The sequence below is a fragment of the Drosophila hydei genome, unplaced genomic scaffold (assembly GCF_003285905.1).
Source record: "Drosophila hydei strain 15085-1641.00,03,60 unplaced genomic scaffold, DhydRS2 tig00008121-arrow-pilon, whole genome shotgun sequence".
Classification (NCBI taxonomy): Eukaryota; Metazoa; Arthropoda; class Insecta; order Diptera; family Drosophilidae; genus Drosophila; species Drosophila hydei.
Window position 1 is genome coordinate 355,053 of NW_022045832.1, and position 21,553 is coordinate 376,605.

The window sequence follows — 21,553 nt, forward strand, 5'->3', positions numbered from 1 at the left end:
TATCACATTTCTCTAATCGATTTTTCTTCTCTGGCAGTTTCTCGCTTTTCTCTCGGAAATGGAAACACTTTGCGAAAATGCAGAGTCGGACACTGATCGCAATCCGATGATGTTTAAGGTAAGTGCATAAAAGAATTTGCCCTATTCGACTGTTCCCTCTATACGAATGCACCGCTGTCTTTGTACCACAATTAACCTGGTCTCAACTGAAAGATTTATGCCTTACTTCAGTCTCTGGAGCATTGACCGATCGCGTCAGAGAATTATTGTAAGGCATTAAGTGTGCACAGTGGATAAAAGTGCGAACAATTTACTCAAAAATTTGAATATAGCTGACATATATGAAAGTATAACGGATTATGAAATTTACTGCAACTGCGCAAAAATACTATTTCTAAAAGAGATAAATCGAAAGATATTCGAAAAATTTCTGAAAATCTATTTTTATTTTTATTTTATTTATTTTTTTTGTAATAAATTTTCTACAGTTGTAAATGGAGTTCTTCAAAAATGTTATCTTAGCCAGCATTATTTACACTGAATTATACTGATTTATTGAAGAGTATATATGTATATATACATTTATATATCTGAGGTACATTTCCGATATCTGATATCTGGCACGGATGATCATAAATTCTCTGAATGTTTATTTATTTGTTCTGTTGATTTTGCATTTTGTGATCTATGAGTTCGTTCTTTGTTTTGGGCTACACTCAGAAAATTAATTGCAATTTTCTCAAAAGAGTTTTTCCCCTTTGCATTTGTATATTGAATCGAATTGACCCGCATTTGAGGCGCTCGCGCGCTGTTGCTTTGGGTTTATCAGCTAATTTTCTTTAAGTATTTCCAATTTTCATTTTCCGTATGACCATGAAACATGCAATCAATTTGTGATATCAGATCGAAGCTCAAGTGCCGTGCCCCATGCGGATCCACTCGAATTTGCTTACTTTGTAGCCTTGCTTTGATGACCGGCACGGATTGGAATGAAGCGAGTTGTGTGCTCGACCACTTAATGTCTCAATGGCATTTGCAACCCGAATTGCCATTGCAGCCTCCAATGGGTTGCATGCAACACACTCATACACACACACGCGCACAGACCGCCCTCTTCAGTCCTATTTGCCTGTGTGCCTCGACACTTATCAGCGACACCAGAGCATGCCACCGGCTCATCCTCCACCCACGCATCATTTCAAAGTGCGGCGCGTTTTTCAAGTGCTGCGTGGCGTCTGTCTGTTTGAATGTTTGTATTTACTGCCTGGGTTACTGGCCGTGCACCATCACCATCATCATCACCGTCTCAATGATCATCAGCCCTCTTTTGACTGTGCTCCATGTGGCCGCCCTCCACTCCACTATTATAATCATGCATTCGCCCATTTGAGCCAATTATTGTAAATGCGTTTTCTTTTCACATTTCACTTTTCTTTTCATTCAAATTGTTCATTGCATGCATTGAGGATATAATTTAAGTGCATTCATATATATTTTAAATTAAAAAATTAATAAATTATTAATTTATTTATACATTTTCCATTTTACTAAAACCTGAAGAACTTTAACATATGTTCTATGTAATTGTTCTTTTACCCATTTCGAAAGTTCACATAATTAAAAATAACTGTAATGTTTCCTTTATTCATTTCATCAAACCTTCAAAAGCTTTCGATTTAAAGCTTTTCATACCTTTATCCTAGTGCCAAAGACAAAAGCTCTAAGTTGAGCTTCAATTCGGTTCGTCCAACTCGATTTGTCAGAGCTTGAGCTTTACTTGCCCAAAAGCGTTTTTGACTTTTAGCTTTTGTGTTGGCAATGCTGAAACGGATACAGAGCAATTTGCTGTCAAATATGCTTTGCTTCGGGCTTCGAGAGAAGGGGTATATAAGCTACTTTTTTAAATTATTAAACTTACAAAAAAAATATTTGTTTAATTAATTTTGAAATTTTAATTTTCAATTTAATTACCAATTTAACAAAATGAAAACTAAAATCAAGTCGGCTTATACAGGGTATCTTATAGCTTGGAATCAGTGAATGTTTTGTCTCTTTCGTATTTTGCCGGCGAATACCGTTATATTTACCGGCTGTTTGCCGTGTAGACTGGGAGAGAGCGCGCGCCGAAACTCTCCACTGGAACTGACTCTCGGGCTCTGTTTTCGTTTTCGTTTTCGTTCTCTGTTTTTGTTATCTCGGCACATGCCGATGACGACGGCAGCCGAGTGGCGCTATTTTGGATAGCTTGCCAGCTGCTGCTGCGACTACGGCTACGGTTGCCGTTGGATGCTGCGACTGTTGGCGTCGACAGCGCTGCTGCCAGCGTTGGTTCGCACTTGCCGTTGCTCTTCGTCAGTTCAGTTCGTGTTCTGAGATGCGTCCGTACGCGCGTTGATAACGGTCGCCGAGCGCTGATTTGTTTAACCGGCTTGTAAACAATTCAAATATTATTTATTCAGAAACTCAACAGAAAATCTCAAAAAATTATAAGTGCATATATAATTACATATATACAGATATATAAATGATAAAGATAGACAATTGTGCCAAATGTGAATGAAAGGATGAAGTAAATCAGTTTACCATATAATTTGTCTTTGCATACCTATAGGCGTGCACTCACACACGCACACGCACCCGCACTTGCATGCGCCCGCAGACATGCAAGCGCACGTTTATGGGCTGCATTTGCACACATGCAAATTGAATCCCATCGTGCAACAATTAATCGCAAATCTTTGCTTAAAGCAACGCACGGAAAAGGCGGCACAGCCACCGCCATTGTGTGTGTTTGTGTAAGTGCGCGCGCCCGTGTGTGTGTGTGTATGTGTGTGTGCATTTTAAAGTGAAATGTGCATTAATTATGCATACGTATCCCAGGCCTGCCTCCGCTAGCCAAGCGAACTAAGTGAAATTAAAACAGAAATTTGTTGAACGCAAATTTTTTTGAGTGACAAAAGCATCCAAACGAACGTTACCAATTCTTATTTAACAGTTATTTCGATTGTAATACAAAAGTTTTTTTAATAAACATGCTCATGTTGCAACAACTCTTCGTTCGAGTCAATCAACTCCAGCCGTGCATAATTAAGAATTACCTTTCAGTTGCCAAATCAATTGATCAAAGTTGTGCGATAGTTGTATAAATTTACAGAAACTTAAATGATGATCCACTAATTGAAATGAATTAAATATTACCGTTCGAGTGAGCTGGTGTCAAATACTGAGCACAAAAAATGTTAGTGCTAAAAATATTTCGCCTTTAAAGTGTTTTTTAGTGTTCGTGGAGAGCAACTTTTAGTTTCTTATCATTTAATTGCGCAAATAATTATTAAGATATGGGATTCTGTTTTGAAACAATAAAATTGCTTAGCAACTTGTCGGTTTGCCAGTCGAATAACTTTATCCAGCCAGCCTCATTTAAATTTGTCTTTTATTTCTGTTATTAGTCTGAAAACGTGGCTAGAGAATATTTCAGTCTAAATCTGTTTTGTAGTTAGAGATAAAGTTGAATAGTTTTATGCACTCTGCCTGTTATAAAGTGAATATTATAATAAAATATATTTTTCGCTTTAAGAGTTTATTTATAAGAACAAGCACTTCATGTCCACTCCGATACGAAAAAACAACTTCAACATCATTAAACACTCCACGCAAATATGTAAAGACATTAATAACCGGTAGCAAGCACTTGAACTGAACCACAATAGAAACAGATTTGATCCCTTGATGATAGACTTTCAACTTCAACTTCAAGGCCCAACCCAAGCTTCGGCATCGAAGCCGATTATTAATCAAATGACAACACAATCGACACAGTCCCGTGTCGTTGAGACCCAATTTCATTCATAAAGAGATTTCCGCACTTTCCAAAAAGTTTTCGTTTACACGTTTTTCCCGTCAACGCGCTTTAAGACTAGAAAATATGCAAGCCCTCCGAGAGCTGGCCCATTCAGCTTGGTCAATAACAAATGTGAAACATGCGTTTTTCTTGAGCTTTCGGAGTCGAGTTGTCTCCGACAACTGGCCGCGTGTGTGGGGCATGTTTACGTTTACCTGTTGACGCTTGTGGCGTCGCAACGCGTCGGCGGTGGCGGCGGCGGCGGCGGCAGCCGCGTCGACAACAGACAAAAAAGCAACAAGTAACCAAAACAAGTTCACAAACAAACCAAGTCGAAAGACTTAACGACAAGCGGCGACAAATACGTGTTCCAAGACGAACCATAGATACGCTCACAATGCAAGAAAATGCTGAACACTGAGTTTGAAATATATTAATAAAAATTTATTTTTAAGGAAATTTCATTTCATATTTGAAGTTACAAAATGTTAGTTAAGATGTATAAGTTATATTAGACAATTTTATATTTTTTATATATTTTTTATATAGTACAAATTTTTATATTTTTTGTCTTGTTTAAAGATTTTTAGTTCTAGACAAATGAAATCTGCTGCAGAGACTCGAATCTCTTTTCGTGTGCATGTTGAGTTGCCTGCCTTCTGTACACATAGAAGTAACATTTATAATTGAATAGAATATACAAGCTTAAAGTTATAATCTTAATATAAATCATAATAAATTTATGCGTGATCTATACTTCCTTAAATTGAAATCAAAGACCAAGAGAGCTGCATTTTGTCTCTTCTCTCAGGCATTCTTTTCTGTTACATATACTTTTTTTCATAACAATAATAATGCCATCTGAAATGAGTCTTCCTCTTCTATTAAGCCCCTTTCAAATTTCTAATATATCTTTTATTACTTACCAAGAAATCGATTACTGAATAGCTGTGACCTTTCGCGCTCTGTCTCAGTTTTTTTTAAGGATTTCAAATTTCATATTCCGCTTGTTGCAACTCTGTTTTTTTCGGGCTATGTACTAATTTACAATAAAAAATATATAAAATATATTTTTAAGCCAAAGCAAATTCTTAATTATTTATTTATATAGTTGCCAATATAAATTTAAAATACCCTTTGCTAGCGTATGCATAAACAATGAAACGAAAAGTGTGCGTAGGCATCGAAGTTGTCATAGTTGTTTATTTCTTGTTGCTAATGTTGTTGTTGTTGCTGTCGACGACGACTTAGAAACACTTGAAAATATTGTCTGCCCGCTTGTCTATTTTAGCTGTTGGCAGTGCGTGGGTTCCCCAAAGTTGTTTGATTAGAGCTGCGATCGCTTTTTGGTTTTTGTTTCTGTTTTTTTTTGTGTGGCACGCATAGTGGGGCAGCGCCACTTGAGCATTAATTGTCTGTGTTTAGTTAAAAATTAAGGCGTTCGAGCGGTGCAGCCGTCGATTCGTTAGTAAAAAACGTGCATCTATGCAAATTGAAGCATTAAGTTTAGTGGGTGTTTATAAGCTGTTGATTAATCAGCAGACGACTTAAGTAGTCTTATGTAGTCAAGCTGAAATAAAGATAAATGTTAAAGCTGTTTATTTTTATTATTATTTATATATGCTGCGTGCTTTATATAATCCGCTATTTAAATAAAATTAAAACAAAATTAATTATATATATAAATATAAAATGTTATATAAGAAATCTATATTTGCTGCAGAAACTGAATTTTATTATTGTTTATTAAATTTACTTTTGCTTTAATTTAATTAAATTAATTTCCAGAAAATATCTTTGCATTTTGTAAGCAACAAAAGTATTCGAATATAGCTTAAAAAATATTTACATGCATTTATTCACCATTAAATTTATACAATTCAAATAATTGTTCAACTGGCAGCTGCCACAGCTTCACCAAAATGTTTATTAAAATTTATTTCAAAAATGTCAGAAAAGGGTCAAATTGTAAAAAGCCAAAAAATCATTTTTCGACTCTCTGAAATGCTGTGGTTTAGCTGCCTTCAACTGATGGCACTTAAGTTCTTATGATCGACCAACCCCCAAAACAGTAATAATAATAATAATAGAGGCAACAACAACAACGACAACAACAAACACATGCTGGCTGCAGCAGTCAAGTGCACTTTGTTAAAGCAATTAATTTAGATTTCCGCGCAAAGCGTAGCCAAAAAGCAAAGCAGAACAAAAAGAAAAGCACAAAAACAGAAACAGCCGGAAAATTTGTTGGGAAAAAAAAAACAACAATGCGAATAGTGGAAAAACTTTACAACATAGAGTCCAGCAGTGGAGTACTTGACGAGCGACTGCCTCTCGACGTGGATGTGGTAGCTAAATCGCTAGGATGCAAACGCTATCAAAGCCGCAAATTCACTTCTTGACTGTGTGTATTAGTGTGCGTGTGTATGTGTGTGTGTGTGTGTGTGAGTGCGCTCGTTTTGGTTAGTTTGAAGTGCGCTGCGGTTCAACTGGCGCCAGCGACAACAGTAACTAGATTCTAGTGCCTCTTGTCAGCAACCCGGCAACGGTCAGTGGTCAGAATGCAGTCGGGAAATGGCATAACAGCGTGGACAGTTTGAATTAAGGTAACCCAGGCACAAGACTTGCGAATCACAAAAGAAGAAAAAATACAGAGCCAAATGCTGTTAGCGAGTGGTCAAATTGTTTTTTAGTTCAGAACACCTTCGATCAAATGAGAAACAAGTTTGCACAGAAAAATATGAAATAGAAACAAAAAACTGAGAAAAACTCGACTCGAAAGCAGATATAAAATGAAAATCTCATACTCCTTAGCTCATGTTTTTCTGTGCGTTAGCAAATGAGTTATATCACGGCGTATATTAATGGCTCTTGTAGCAATCTATGACTATCAAGCGACATGGCAAGGAGTCGTTGGGTGGAATTGCTGCATATTTTAGCCAAAGATGAAGTTATTTGTCAGTGCCAGGCGCCATGCTGTGCGCTGGAGAATGAAGTGCAGGACATAAAGATTACATCTTCACTTTGGCTATAATTGCTACAGCGTGGCACTTTGCCACAGACCTATTTGCAATGCGCCAGCCATGAAGATGCATCCTGTTGGTGTCGCCTCACACACATTTCTCTTAGTCCTGCAGGGTCTTTCCGCTGCGGCTGCTGAATATTTTTATTTAGCTCTGTTTTTGTGACCCTTGCTTGCATCATGTTGTTGCATTTAATTTGCGCCAGGACTTACCGCTCGCAACGCACAAGCCAAGCGAGAGGGCTAGATAGAGAGAGAGAGCAAGTCGGTTGGATAGAGATAGAGAGGGAGCGAGGGAGAGGGAGAGGGAGAGACAGGGAGACAATTGCAGACGCCGCACAGACAGAGCAACATTTGTTTGTTGGTGTTGAAGTTTGTGTTTGTGTTACTCCATTTACAAGCACAAATAGCAACTCGCGGCCAAACATGCAACAACAAAATGCTATAAAACAACAACAAACACAACGGGGGGGCACAACAAGAGCAAGAACTGAAAGATATTTGTGAAAAACGGGGCAGCAACAATATTTGTTGTTTTCTTTTGTAAATGGCAACGAAATTAAATGCGAACTTTATGCAGCTGGAAGTGCAGACGGAGACGCGCACACACTCGCACACACACACACACAACAATATAAACTCATATGGCATTTGTTTAGCTGCAGTTGCAATTGTTGTTGCATACTTTTGTGCGCACTCTCTTTTCTTTGCAGCTCGTGAACTGATATCTGTGTGCGTGTGTATTTGTGTGTGTGTGTTTTTGTTGTTTTTTTTGTGACTACACTTCCACTTGATTCGTTACTGTTTTGCAATGTTAACAACATTTCTAAACATGTTTTCAACACAACAAAAATTTTTTATTTATTTTTAGTTTCTCTGAAATTTTCTATTTTCTTTTTTTTAATTTTCTTTATTCTTCTGTTCTTCTGCTTCTCTTTTTGTGGCCCTCAAGAAAATGCATTGCATGTTTTTACATATCTCCGAGCTGCAGCATAATGGAATTATGTGCATATTAAAAGTCCATTAGCATTGTGCCTAGATTCGTTACGTTTAAATAAACATTGAAAAAACATCGTCCCTAAGTGAATTTTAAATGGAAATCTCTTTTTAAATAGTAGCAAAAACTAAGAATTATTTATAATAATTATCAATTGTGGACTTAAGCATGCATTTATTTTCTTTTGCTTACGATTCTGATTGTTGCTTAAACAAATGTTCAGTCTAGTTGAAGTTGCCAAACGAAATTCCACACAATAAATCAACAAACGCGTGGCAGTTGCATCGCAAACTTGTCAGACGCAGGAAAAAATATATTCGACACATTTCACAATGGCCAAAATGTCCAGTCACAATGCACAGCTGTGTAATTGAACTTTTTTTTCACTCTCCTCAGCCCGTTCTTTAATTTAAACGGGGCAGAAAAGAATAAAAATTTTGTTCCGAATGTGCCAAAAGAAAAACAAAATGACATTCGGCTGTCAATCTAAAATCCCAACATAAACATTATCTTGAATGATTGCGATTCAAGAACAGAGCCAGCGAGATTCCCAGATACTGTAGATTTGTATTAGATAAAAATATATTCAACATTTTTCAATGTCATCGGCCAGACATAAACAAAAGTTATAAAAAAAAATTATTTGGTGTGAAACTGTTTTTACAAATGTATCTATGGTCACACAGGCTAATCGGATAAGCTGACAAATGTGCTCTATGCGACAACGGGATACCCTGCATTAAGTTTTTAAATTTTTGTACATTTTTTAAAAATAATTTCCGAACTTTTGGCAGGCATTAGATAATTTTTGATCAAATGGCCAATATTGCAGAATAACTTAAAGATATATTTTTATACATAAGGTAAACAGCTGCTGAAACAGAGTTCTCCAAAATAGCATCACACTTGCTAGGTCACCAAGTTAACTACTTTCTAAGTTTCGTATTTATTACGCTTGCATTTTCATACCAAACCAATTCTGGAATACTTTCTACTGTTTGGCATGCGTGTGTGGGCATACCCTGTGGCATTTTTTGTTTTCATTGGGTAGCTGGAGAGCAGTGCACTGTTGGCAGTTGTCAAAAGCCATGCCAGCCGAAACCGCAGAAGCCAAAATGTCAGTTTACAGCCACCCGAAAGTTACAGCAAATTATAAGCGACATGTGGCAAGCGGGCTTGTGGGCGTGGTAGCCACAAAATGTGGCATTGCATGGTGTACTTTGGATGCCCCACTCGCTGCTCGCTCGTTGTTTGTTTATGCGATAAAGTTCACAACTATTTGGAAATGCCAGCATCAGAAGCAGCAGCAGCAGCAGCAGCAGCAGAAAAACAACAGCAGAAACATCAAAAGCAAAGCCAAACACATGTCAGATAAGGCTTATCTGGCGCGCAGCGCCACAGATAATAAAATTTGAATAAGATAAAAGTGTGCCTCGGCAAGTTGTCTCTTTGCACACAGTCCGAAGCGGCTCGATGTTTTGTAATGCCTTGAGAAACTGTCAGCCAAAGAAATGTTGCAACTTTCAGTTGTTTTGGCCCAGTTCTTGGCATATATTCACTTTCCCTACGATTGTCTGTTTCTTTGGATATTGCGGTTAATTAAATATTCAACTAGATAAGAGAGCTTAGAGTGAAGGTGCTTAAATAAGGGGCCGCAGGCAGTTGGAATAAAAAAAAGGGTGAATAAGCTCGTAAAAAATATGCCAACCGTTGTGGCGCCACAAATTATTTACCTTTACTCAAACCGGCAGCAAAAGGCAATTTAAATTCTAATGATAATGCCGCAAAAGCCGTACTCCATGGCTCATATCTCTAGGGGCGTTGCCAACGCAGCAGGGAAGTGGCTCTAAGCGAGCTTAGCAAATTAGCGAGCTTGGCAACCGCGAAGCCACCCAACCACCCAGACACCCCGACACCCTATCAAGCTACCAGCCAAAGCCTTTGGTAGAGTTCAACAACATAAATTTGTGCTTTATTTCCGCCTTTTGCATAATTTCCAACGCCTCAGCTTCAACGCAGCGCCTTTATCCGGTTTCTTTTGTTAATTATTCTTTGTTTACGCATTGTGCAATTATTTGTTGTGTGCGTGTGTCTGTGTGTGAGTGTGTGTGGGGCGTTCTCTCCAAGGGATTTTTAAAAGCCTTGCGGCTAATGGCAAAAGATGCAGCTAGAATTATGCACATGATTTATTAGCCCATAAATAATTGAAAGAATAAAGCGGCTTAGTCGAGGACTAACCAAGCGAGCAAAGTACAATATATATATACATGTATATATAAATATATATCTATATATATATCACTTTATATAAACAACAGTGAGTGAAGAAAAACTTCTAATTGATTGGAGCATTACCACAGCTGACAAACAATTCATTAGGCCACTCATAGCCCAATTGAAATTCATTATCAGCCAACTCAGACCCAATTTAGTAAAGAACAATTGAGTGTCGGACAATTTGGCATATAAATCATCATTAGACGCCACGGGTCGCGTGCTCTCAAGACTCGAAAAGCGTTTAGCCAAAAAGTAGTTGAAATTTCCATTTGAGCAGTTTTTGGTAAATTGAACGGAACGTCAAGGCTTCAAATGGCAAAATGGCAAAATGGCGCAGCTAACACGATAATAATCCCATCAAATGGCCAGAACAAGATACTGCCAAAGCCGAAGCCAAAGTCGATTCCTTAGTTGGTTTAGCCAAAAGTCAATTTTTTAACACTTTGTTTGCCTGCAAACAAAACTAAGCAGCCAGAACGAACCCGGCCGCTGTCGGCGTTTACAGCTTTTAGCCCCCACTGCTCGGGCGCTGGCGTGTGGCAACAATTATTGCGTCATTAATCAGGCGGCATTTGCAACTGCCCCGACATTCAATATATATATATAAATATATATTTATATATATGTCTGTGTGTGTGTGCGTATTTGTGAAAGGGAATAGAGCCCGTTTTCCCAACGTCCAGCAGCAGCGCGTTAGCAGCTGGCATGACTTTTGCGCGGCGGCTGGCGAAAAAAAGGCAACTTGAATTTTATTGATTGTTGCCGGGGCACAGAAATCCACGCCAAAGAAGATGAATGAATCGCTCGACACACAAAATGAAATAAAAGCGAAGACAACCACTCGCACACAGCCCGCTCGAATACCCTTATGAAACACGTGTAAACGGATTTGTATACGGATTCAGTGTTTATATGGACTTGAAATTAGTTTCAATACAATTTATTGACTCTGGGCTGAGGGTCACGTTTCGAGAGCTGCATAAATGTGTGCTATGGCTGGCCCAACCGCACAAAGTTAGTGTATTCAAAAGTGTGAAAATGTGTAAGCCAAGAGGAAAAACGTTGCATACTCAAAGGGATTTCCATATGAGTTGTTTCTTCTCGCTGTTGTTGCTGCTGCTTGTCTGCCCCATGGCCATTCAATGTGCAAAAAAAAGGAAAGAGAAACATAAAATGCCTTTCTTTTTTTTCTGTTACATGTGCCGCTGCTTCAGGCCGAAATCCGAACCAAACCCCGCTCTCGCAAACGCATTAAAAGCTACGCACACATTTTTCCAGCTGGGCAACAAACCAGCCAAAGCACCCAGCCAACCGCCCAGCAGCTCTCACAGTTGCGTATCAATAAAATATCCATACATGCATGCTAAGTAAGTGTTTTCCTTACCCTCTCCGGCGGGTGTGTGCGTGTGTGTGGGTCACTGCGCTGTGATTCCTGCAGCCAAAACGAATTGGGATTTAAGTGTTGTACAAGTACAAGAACAAGGCGTTGTGTGGCAGAAGTATAAAAATAAAGTGAGCTGCCTCAGGCAGCGTGTAAGCAGTTTGGCAAGGAACGTGCCGCAGGCGAAACGAGTCGATGTTCGAGTATCTGGCCAAAAAGGAAACCTCAAAAAGTTCTTTCATGATATTGCGTATACGCAGCGTAGTTGGCCCTTGTATATGGCACATGGAAATGGACATTTGTAGAAAAGTAAAGTAAAAGCTAGTAAAATATAAGTCAAGTGCCCCTTTCAATGGGTTTCTATTTCGTTCTTTTTCGCCCCCTTTTTTAATAGAATGCTCATTATATATCACTTATGGGTACTTTGCGGAAAAGTTTAAGTAAAGTGGTTGCATGAAAACCAATCGCGTTCAGTTCTTAAAATGCATATTTTGGCTTTGTAAATTCTGTTTTCTTATATGTAATTATCATAAGAATTTCTCAAATAATATAGATAATTTAAGCAGACAAGTTCTTTGTGCAAATTATTTCCCAATTTGTTTTTGCTAAGAATCTTCGAGTAACAATTTATAATTTCATTTCATTCATCTACTGTTGGTTCAGCAGAACAGAATTTCTTGATTATCATCGCACTCAGATTACAGGTGTTCTATTTGTCTTGTTACCTGCTGCCTGCTGCCTGTTGCTTGATGCCTGCTAACAATTTCCATTGATCAGCGTTAACTATGCATAATAGTTTTTCCAGTTGGGCAAAAAGTTGCTTAACTGACTGCTTGCCATACGCAGGAGCTGCCGTTGCATGCCCCACCTAGCAAATGGGATGCTTAATTGTTTGGCGCAGTTGTTGCTCTGCCTCGCTGCTGTTGCTTTTGCAGCTAGTTGTCGATTTTGCATAACAGATTCATTAATTTTACGATGGCTGTAGGGAAAAGTTTTGCTTAGCCAGCAGAGGCACGTAGCGACAGGAGCACAGTCCAACATTGCGACTGACAGGAGGCGAGGACCAAGTAGCGGTAACTGGCAGCCATTTTGTGATTAAATCTGGGCACAAGTTTGTCGTAACTGGCCCCAAACTCAAATGCCAATTCGCCACCCAAGAGCCAAGGCAAGCATCTGGCGGCCATTGTTGCCTTCGACGATGTTGCTGTTGTTGTTGTTGCTGCTGCTGCTGTTGGTGTTCATTCAATTGTTGCCGTTTTTATTGTGCAAATTATTATTGTAAGTGAATTGAATTAATTTTGCGCACAGCGCAGAGAGTTTGTTAAGTTCGCTGGCAGTTTTGTAGTCGATTTGTTAAATTCAATTACTTTATTGTGATTTCATTGTGCTCGCTCTGCGGGTATAGGTGTGTCTGTGTGAAAAGCGTGAAAATGGTGAAAAATGCAGCACTGAAAGTTTGAAAAACCCAAACAAATGGTCTGTCGCAAGAGCGTGCAATCATCAATTCGACTCTCCATAACTTCAATTAGATTCAAGTCCAATTTTCGGTTTTCATAAATGTTGAGGGCTTGTTGGAGTTTACATATATAAATATATATATAAATATAAATATATATATATATATACATATATTTATATACATTTCTATTCATTTAGCCTAATAAAAAGTTGTCCCATTCAAGCTTGCACTTGGCTTGCCGTGCACGTCCGCCCGGAACTTTTATTATGTTGCCGACTTTTAATGTCTACGGCCAAAGGGGGCCCCCAAGCAGCGAGCACTTGATAAGCTCATAAATAAATTACTTGCATATAAAAAGGGTTCAAACGGCATTAAAATTGCTGGCGCTAATTTGATTACCGCAACTTTGCGCTTCGACGCGGCGTATACTTAATTTAATGTTAGCCTGCGGGCCAAGGCTTGAGTTACAGTCATTTCACTAATATGTCATTTTAGTAATATAGTAAACAATATAAGGCATAATAAACGGAAAATAAATATAAAAATATATATTTACTTTATTTTCATATTTTAATTTGCAAATCTTTCTTTCGTTGATTAAAATTTTGATTTAAATATGCTTGATTTGCTTGAAAATCGATTAAGCCCTTGCACGCATATCCCCTTGTAGCTGGCCTGCTATGCTTCAACTTTACACCTGTAATAAAAGTGCCATGGCAGCGCGTTATTAAGCTCACAGCCATTTGAATGACATGTCAAAATGGCATAAACACATTTCCGACAGCTTTTAGTAGATTAAAACATTGATCTGGGCCGGCCGCAAAGCAAATCACCTTCAATGGGATTTGATCTGTCGCACATAATCAGCTAAGGTGTATCAAAAGTGCGACAGCTGAATAATAAATTCAGCAGCGTTGCGTGGCAGCTGTGTCGAATCATGTAGAAATCAAAGTGTCAGAAGGCTGCCAGACACGCATAGACACATGGGCCGAACTCTATTAACACTTAAATACATTATAATTGAAGGGAATTGTGGTCTTAATTATTTTATAGACATCGACACACACACACACACATACGATCCCGACTGCTGGGCTGTGGGAGCTCAGCTGTTGCCAGTTTGCTGTTTCAATTAGACCCTAATAAAGTTGTCTAACCGAGGCGAAAAAACTAATTTTTGTGTCTACTCGCGCAGACAGGACGCTCGGCTGGGCATTTCAAGGCAAGGAGGGACGAAAGTTATCTCCTTTGGCTGGGCGGTCCAATTTGGTTTTTGCGTACGTTTTCGCATGTCCTGGCGGTTGCCTTTAATTGGCCAACTTAAGTACCGTTACGTTTCAGTTTTACTTTTTCGAATTTGTGCTGCAAACTGCTTTCTTTCCGAGCCATCCCCATCCACAACCACATTTCCCTAGCCATTAATTCTACCTTGCTTTTTCAATTAGTGTCGTTGCGGGTGTCGGTGTCCGTTTGCTCAACGCTTTCTTTCTCGCCTCGCTGGGTAGCCTGCGCAGCTTTAGTTTAACCCCACATACAAGCTGATTTATGTTGTCGCCTTGCACGAAACCCAGCCCTGGTTGAGACTTAGCACATGCCAATGCAGGGGCTATGGCTGGGCTTTACGACATGCACGTTCTTGTGTGCCGATTGGGCCAATGGCCATGGCTGGCTGGCTTGACTAACTCGTCTTCATTTCTCACTTGGCTGCGTATTTGCACTGTATCAGCCAAGCCGTTCTCCTCGCCATGCTGCCAATGTCCACTGGCTACACTCACTAAGCGGGTTATCAGGTGCAATGTGGACGTATGGCTCAGCTATAGAGTCGACATGCATTTTTAGAAAATAGATGTCTGTTTAGACATAAACTGAGTAAGAAATTGTTTTTTTTATGAATTATGTTTTATTGAGTGTTGCGTATGGAGATGTTTAACGAAGAGTTTATATTTATAGATGAAGTATTAAAATATAGATTTGTTATAGATCTATAGTCAGAGCTCATACAGCTTGAAGCCTTAAACAAGTTCGAGCTAAGTAAATCATATTCAAATGATTTGGTAAGGATAGAGGCTTAGAATTCTTTCAATTTTTAAAGCTATCCATCTATCAGTTGTACTCGTTGTACTGACAACCCTGTGCATCCTAGCCATTGAGACTATGTAAATTGTAAATTGTAAATCGTTCGCATTTCAAGGCACTCCAACACCTGGAGACAGAGCTCAACCGCACAGAGCGGGCCACTTTGGCTGTCAGCTGAATCAGTTGGCATTGGTTGCAGCCACAGCTTGAGTCCTTGGACCGTTTGTTGGCACTGCTTGGCTTGGGCTCTTGCCTTTGCTTTTTGCATTCCCATTTCTATCAATGTCGGTTTGTTATTTATCCTGCGTGCTTGGCGTCCTCAGAGCGTTGCGACGCCTGCGGGGCAAGCCACTTAGCACACTACGAACGACGCCTACGACGCAAGACGAGCTGCTTGGCCACGCCCACACTGTGGACAGACTGTAATTTAGCTTGAGCTTTTGCGTGTGGCAGCCGCGCTGTTTGCCTAGCATTCCTTTTCCTTTTTAATTTATCATGTCTATTTGTTTGGTCTTTCTTTGCCATCGCATGTACTACAACACGAACGACATGGCTGTTCCTGCTCCTGCTCCCACTCCAGCTGCTGCTGCATCCCTTTCATTTCTTATCCTTGTTTGCTTTTATTACTGAACATGATTTTTCCTGTAGCTGTGTGTGTGTAAGAGCTTTGAATGTGGCTGCCTTTTTTATCAGCCCCATAGTCGATAGTTTGTTTTAAAAAAATGGCCTTAAGCTTTCGGATTTTGTTCTTTGCTGTTTCCCTTTTCGAGCTGTTGGCTCTGTGGTCAGCTGGCTCTGTTGCTCTTTGAGCTCCTGGTCTCTTGTTGTGGAATGTGTTTTAGCTTTCATTGAAAAGCATTGAGTGTTTTGTTCTCCTGCAGGTATATTTGTGTGAATATGCTTCTTAATTTTCAATAAAATGGGAATGAACTGAATCTATTTAAATGCAGACTTTTGCTCCAGTTTAGTCAGAGTCAACTTTCACAGAGGATCTGAATAAGAATAGGCTGCTGCTGCTTAGACTTGCTACTACTTTCTGACAGCTGAACACAATCTGCATGCTCTGCGCGCTTTACATGAAAACAAACCATTTAATTTGTGTTTGGCCAAGATTTCGCACTTTCCACTTGCCGCAAAGTGTGGCATGCAGAAGGCAAACAAACGATGACAACATCTAGGACAAGTGACAGTCCTTCGCATTTGTAGACAAACGCAAGATGCGGTCTCTGAGTTCCATGCTCTCTGCAAATTGAATCAAATTCCAAGCTCCCGAGATTCATCAACCACACGAACACGAATACGAGCACACACACACACACACACGCACACACACACACTCACACATGCACACAATGACAAGCCGTGACAGTGACAGCATATCTTATTTAATTTCAACTGGCTCTGCTGCAGATAAGCCACAGCCAAGAACGGGCACAATGCCAGGCACAATCCGAGCATTACATTAATTTTTGTTAATCTATTTTGAAGAGTTGGTCACTGGGTAAACAGTTGCTGGGGTGGAACTCGGCAGCAGCTGCTGCCTCAGTCGAGCAACCACAAGCAAATATGCCGTCATTAATTTTAAACTTGAGCAAGCAATACCAAAAACTTAAGTTCTGGTGCTACTTCAGTTAGCCTGTCAGTCAGTCACGGCGGGCGCGCCTGGTCTCTGAGTTACGTTCATTAGGAAATTCAAAAGCATTTCGAAATCTTGGCATACTCACACACAGCATTTAGCTGGAATTCCTAATGAGACAATTGGGGGCGGGAGAGATGGAGGAGTGTAACCTAAATATGCCAAAATGTAGCCTCAGCTAGACGTATTGTAGCCGGCTTTTGGGGGCAACGCTCCTCGGGTCAGCAGGTGTGCGTGCATGTGTAACTGTGTGCCAAGTGCCACTCGTCAGTTTAGTGCATGTGCTAAAGTGTTGATACAAGCTACTTTTGCTGCTACAACTGTCCTCGGCTCGCAGCACAGTAACACACTGTGCAGTGGCTCTGTTGCCTGGTCATAAAGCATACGACACACACACACAGGCAGACAGCAAGACAGACAGCTGAGCTGGACGAGCTGACAAAGTGCAGCAGCCACATTCTGCCTGATATTCAGTTGCCCCAATCACTTCCAGCCAGCGCAACTTGGTCTACACAGTACCAAAATGTTGCGAGTCAACTGGAAAAACGTGATGTTCATTAAAAAAATGTAGCTTAAGTAATTAGTTTATGCTGATAAATGTTAGCATTTTTGGCAAGCAAAAGCTTTTGCCTGTTCGTTTTATACCCAAGATTTCGCACTGTGTAATTAAGTTAAATTATTATTATTAGACAGACTACAATGCAAATAAAGCAACTCACTTGGCTCATGTTTGTCACATGTGTGTGTGTATCTCTCTCGCACCCTCCCTCTCTCTTTCTCTCTGTGTATCTGTTACATGTTTGCGCGCATTTCCCTCATGGCATGTTTCATTTTCCCATTTACACCGTTATGCGCTGGCCATAACCCGAACACCGTAGCGCTCGCTCATTTGTTTATTTTCATATTTCAACTGAGTTTGTAATTTATAATTTATGCGCATTTTTTATTAAATATTTATGTTAATGCCGAGTTTTAGCTCAACCGCAAGAGCCGTCCCCGCGTTTCGTCCTTGGCATCCTTCGCTCTTCGGCTCGCATATCCCTTTATGCTGTATTTATGCTATAAAGCGTGCAAATGCTTCAGTTGCTTTTTCTCATTTTTGTTGTTATTTCTCTCGTTTCCTTGTTTGTTGTCCTTGTTGTCACTGCCCTGCGTATTTGTATATGCGCCGTAATGCTGTTGACACGTAGCTGCCATGTAGCCAGCAGGGAGATGCTGATGGGTCTTAGGTAGTTGGCCCACATAGATATTCATAAATAGTTTTGCCAATGCCAGAACACAGCGCTCAGCGCACAGCTCACAGTCTTGGCTGGCTGGCTGCAAGCGCTTGGCATTTCAATTTTGAGTTTCATACAACAAATTCCTTGGCCACAATATATATGGCAGATGCATATCTATTATAGAGCAAGACAAGCCCGACGGAGACTGTCGAAATATTTGACACAGGTATTGCCATGCGGAACAACTATTTGCATCTAATGCAAAATTGTAATTTGCATTGCTGCCGTCGGCTCATGTGCTCAGGTTTCCGTTTGGAATCTGGCATTCTCCTCGCTGTCGGTGCATTGCTCAATTTGCTGACTGATTATTCGCATGTAAATAAAACGCTCAACAGACTCTTTGATTTGCCATGCACATAGTCATGTTAGACTCGGCTTAGCTCGGTTCGAACTAATTGAAAATGGGATTGAGCAAACATTCATGACTTTAGTTATTATAATTATGTTTTATTTATTTGTCAAACATTGGCTCTAAATCATATTTGCTTTGTATTACATTTAGCTTTAAGTGTTCATTGAAAATACTCTGTTAGCTTTCTGATCTACTCAGAAATGTTTTCCAATAGATGAGAAGTTAGGTAAATTTATTTATTCGCTCTATTGCGATCATAGCTTAGTTTATGTGACAAAAAAGAAATATTTAAATAGCTAAAGTACCTTAAAAACTGTGCCACGACTCGTACAACTTTGATCAATTGCCCTTGAGCATACACAACATTGCGTATACGTAACATTTAAATACAACTTGGATTCAATACAATAGCATCATCAATTTCAATAACTGCTCCGCGTAGTGCAGTTAATTTGATAAGGCAACGAGACAATGCCCAAAGCGATTAAGTGCTTGATGGACTGATTGGACAATTGCATCGATTGCTCTCACGATTGATATATTTCCATGCCAACAGCTGAAATATTATTGACACACAACGGGCCATAATGGCCACGTAGGCAGGCTGCATTAAGGACGCTATGATAACAGCGGCAATAACGGCCAATAGCGGACGAGAACAACTGTAGAAGCAGCAACAGCAGCAGCAGCAATAACAAACCCTTCAGCCGGTGAACAACATGAATGGCTTTCGCATTACTGGTTACCCGGCTGCAGCCACGCCCCCTACGCGCACAAACACTGCAAATACAATTTATGCCAAGCCCAATGCCCACGAGCTGGATCTGCATATAAGCGAGTCGCTGCTCTATCCAGGCAGCACACAGCCCCTGCCGCAACAGCAACAGCAACTGCAGCAACAACTGCAACAAAGCTCCCCGGGACCGCCGCCACAGTTAACGAGCATGTTGCCTACAGCTGGTATACCAGGTGCTGCCACGCCAATAGCATTGAAAGGGAACAATCCCTTTTTAAATAGCCCCTCGCCTACGGAGGCAACGCCGCCAATTGTCAAAGCCACAGCGACAACATCGAGCGGCTACGAGATGCCCGAGTACGCGGAGCCGTCGCGTCTGCGCGGCTTGAAGCAACGTCCCCATAGCATTGCTGTCACCGCTTCAACCGCATCGCCCACGGCCAGTGGTCGCTCGAGCTTTGTCGACTATAATGCCCAGCAGCAGCAGCGACTGTTGCAGCTGTCACGTCAGCAGCAACAGCTGCGCAATGCAGTCAGCCTCGTGAACAGCGCCAGCAGCACGACAGCAACAGCCACTGCCAGCTGCGCCGACAAGGAGTCGCTCTATGCAGCGCTTTTCCAGCAGTACAGGCAAAGCCCCACCAATGGGCAGCCAGCACCCCCGGTGCCGATGCATCGCAAGCCAACGCCAGCGACGGCGGGAGCAGCGAGCGTGCCGGCCGTGCCGCGCCGTTCGCAGAGCACGCCACGGCCCAATGGCCCGGCGCTGCAGCAGCAGCAGGCACAGGCCATGGCTATGGCTTCGCCCATCAATGGGCATCTGAATGGCAATGGGGTGCAGCGTCCACGCAGTCTGGACCGTTTCAATGGCGGCATGCAGGCAGAGGCGCCGCCCATACCGCTAAGACGCTTTGCCAATGGCGTCAATGGCGCCAATGGCGGCGCCAATAACAATGGCACACTCGGTCGACAGCGCAGTCCGAAGAAGAGCAGCAGCGCCGACAACATGTTGCAGGCAGCGCCCACAACTGTGCTGTCAGCGAGCAGCATGCGGCACTCGCTTAGCTTTCATGGCAGCCAGGAGCCAGCGGAGACTGACAAGGCAGAGACGCGACCCTCCAGCTATGCAGCATCAGGGCCAGATCAGGCGTATCTAGAGCATCAGCTGCGGGCCTATTCCGAGCAGCTGCGCACCATAACGGAGAGCGTGCGAAAGTACTCCGAGCAGGCGAAGCTTCTATCCGAGCTGAAGCGGCAGCAGCAGCTAACGAGGCAAAGCCAAACGAATCTTAATTTGCTGGCGCCCAATAGCAACACGGGCGCCAGCGCCAACAGCAATGGTGGCAACATAAATGCCAACAGCAGCAACAACAACAATAACAACAACAACTTTCAGCCAAACATGATCTCCCCAGAGATCGTGAGCAAATCATTGGCCTCGCTGTCAAACACCGGCGAGGTGCAGACACCGTCCAATCAACTGCGCCTGTTTCTCGACAACATTCGCAGCAGCATGCGGCAGGAGTATCAGCAGCACATGCCCGAGGATGTGCTCAAGCCAACATCGACGCTAAAGCGCGCCACAGACGCAGCTGCCTCTAAGATGGCCCCGGAGGAGCAGCCGCCAGCGCCAACGCCCTCGGATCAACTGCGTCAGTTTCTGGATGCAATACGCGCCAATAAAATACCTGAAAACTCGGATAAGCCCAAGCTGAGCAGCTCACAAACGCTGGACTCATTTATATCGAAGCAATTGCAAATGCCCGATGTGACCTCTGGAACGCCTGGTGGCGGCGCAGCGGGCGTAGCAGCAAATGCGGCCGCAACTCCGGCAGTTGCGGGTGGCTTGCCTACACGACGGCGACCCAAGAGCAGCGTGCTGCCTGGCAGCAGCAGCGCCAAGCTGGAGCAGCGTGAGCACTCGCTGGTGACCTCTGAGAGTTTTCATCAAATCTCCGACAATTTGCGACTGATGAGCGAGGACCTGCAGGCGCTCAGTCCCAGCAAGGTGGTCAGCAGCTCGGCCAGCAGCGGCAGCCTCAAGACGCTGGCTGCCAGCGGCAGCAGCGCACTGACCAGCGAGCTCAGAGTGATTACCAGCTCGCCGCAGCAGCAAATGGTGATGAGCAAGTCGAACAGCTCGCTGGGGTCGCTGGCGATGACGGTGACGACACCGTCGAGTGCCACGACCACGCCCTCAACGGCGCCACTGATGTCTGACTTTAATGAGATATTGGACAGCTTTCATGCCATGGCGGACAAGTACAAATCGAAAGGTTCCTATGATTATTTGCGCAAATGCTCGGAGGCTTTGCGTCAACACTCGCTGCAGTTGAAGATGCATCAGCAGCAGCAGCAACAACAGCATCATCAGCATCCATTCCAGCAGCATCAATTCCAGCATCAGCAACACCTGCAAAACGGTTTCGCCAGCGATGACAGCAGCTCCTGCAGCACCACCCCAGGCAGCATTCGCGATGCCGTGCAGAATTTGCT

The 21,553-nt window shown here is 42.0% G+C and overlaps 1 protein-coding gene across 17 annotated transcripts in view; it reads left to right on the forward strand.

The window, feature by feature from the left end:
• LOC111604277 (dystrophin) overlaps positions 1-21,553 on the forward strand; it is a 146,917-nt gene that overhangs the window by 52,913 nt on the left and 72,451 nt on the right. For all 17 annotated transcript variants that reach the window (XM_030224985.1, XM_030224994.1, XM_030224986.1 and 14 more), the window contains one exon: positions 38-118. In XM_030224985.1, the coding sequence (XP_030080845.1) occupies positions 38-118 (81 nt within the window). The remainder of the gene's footprint in view (positions 1-37; positions 119-21,553) is intronic.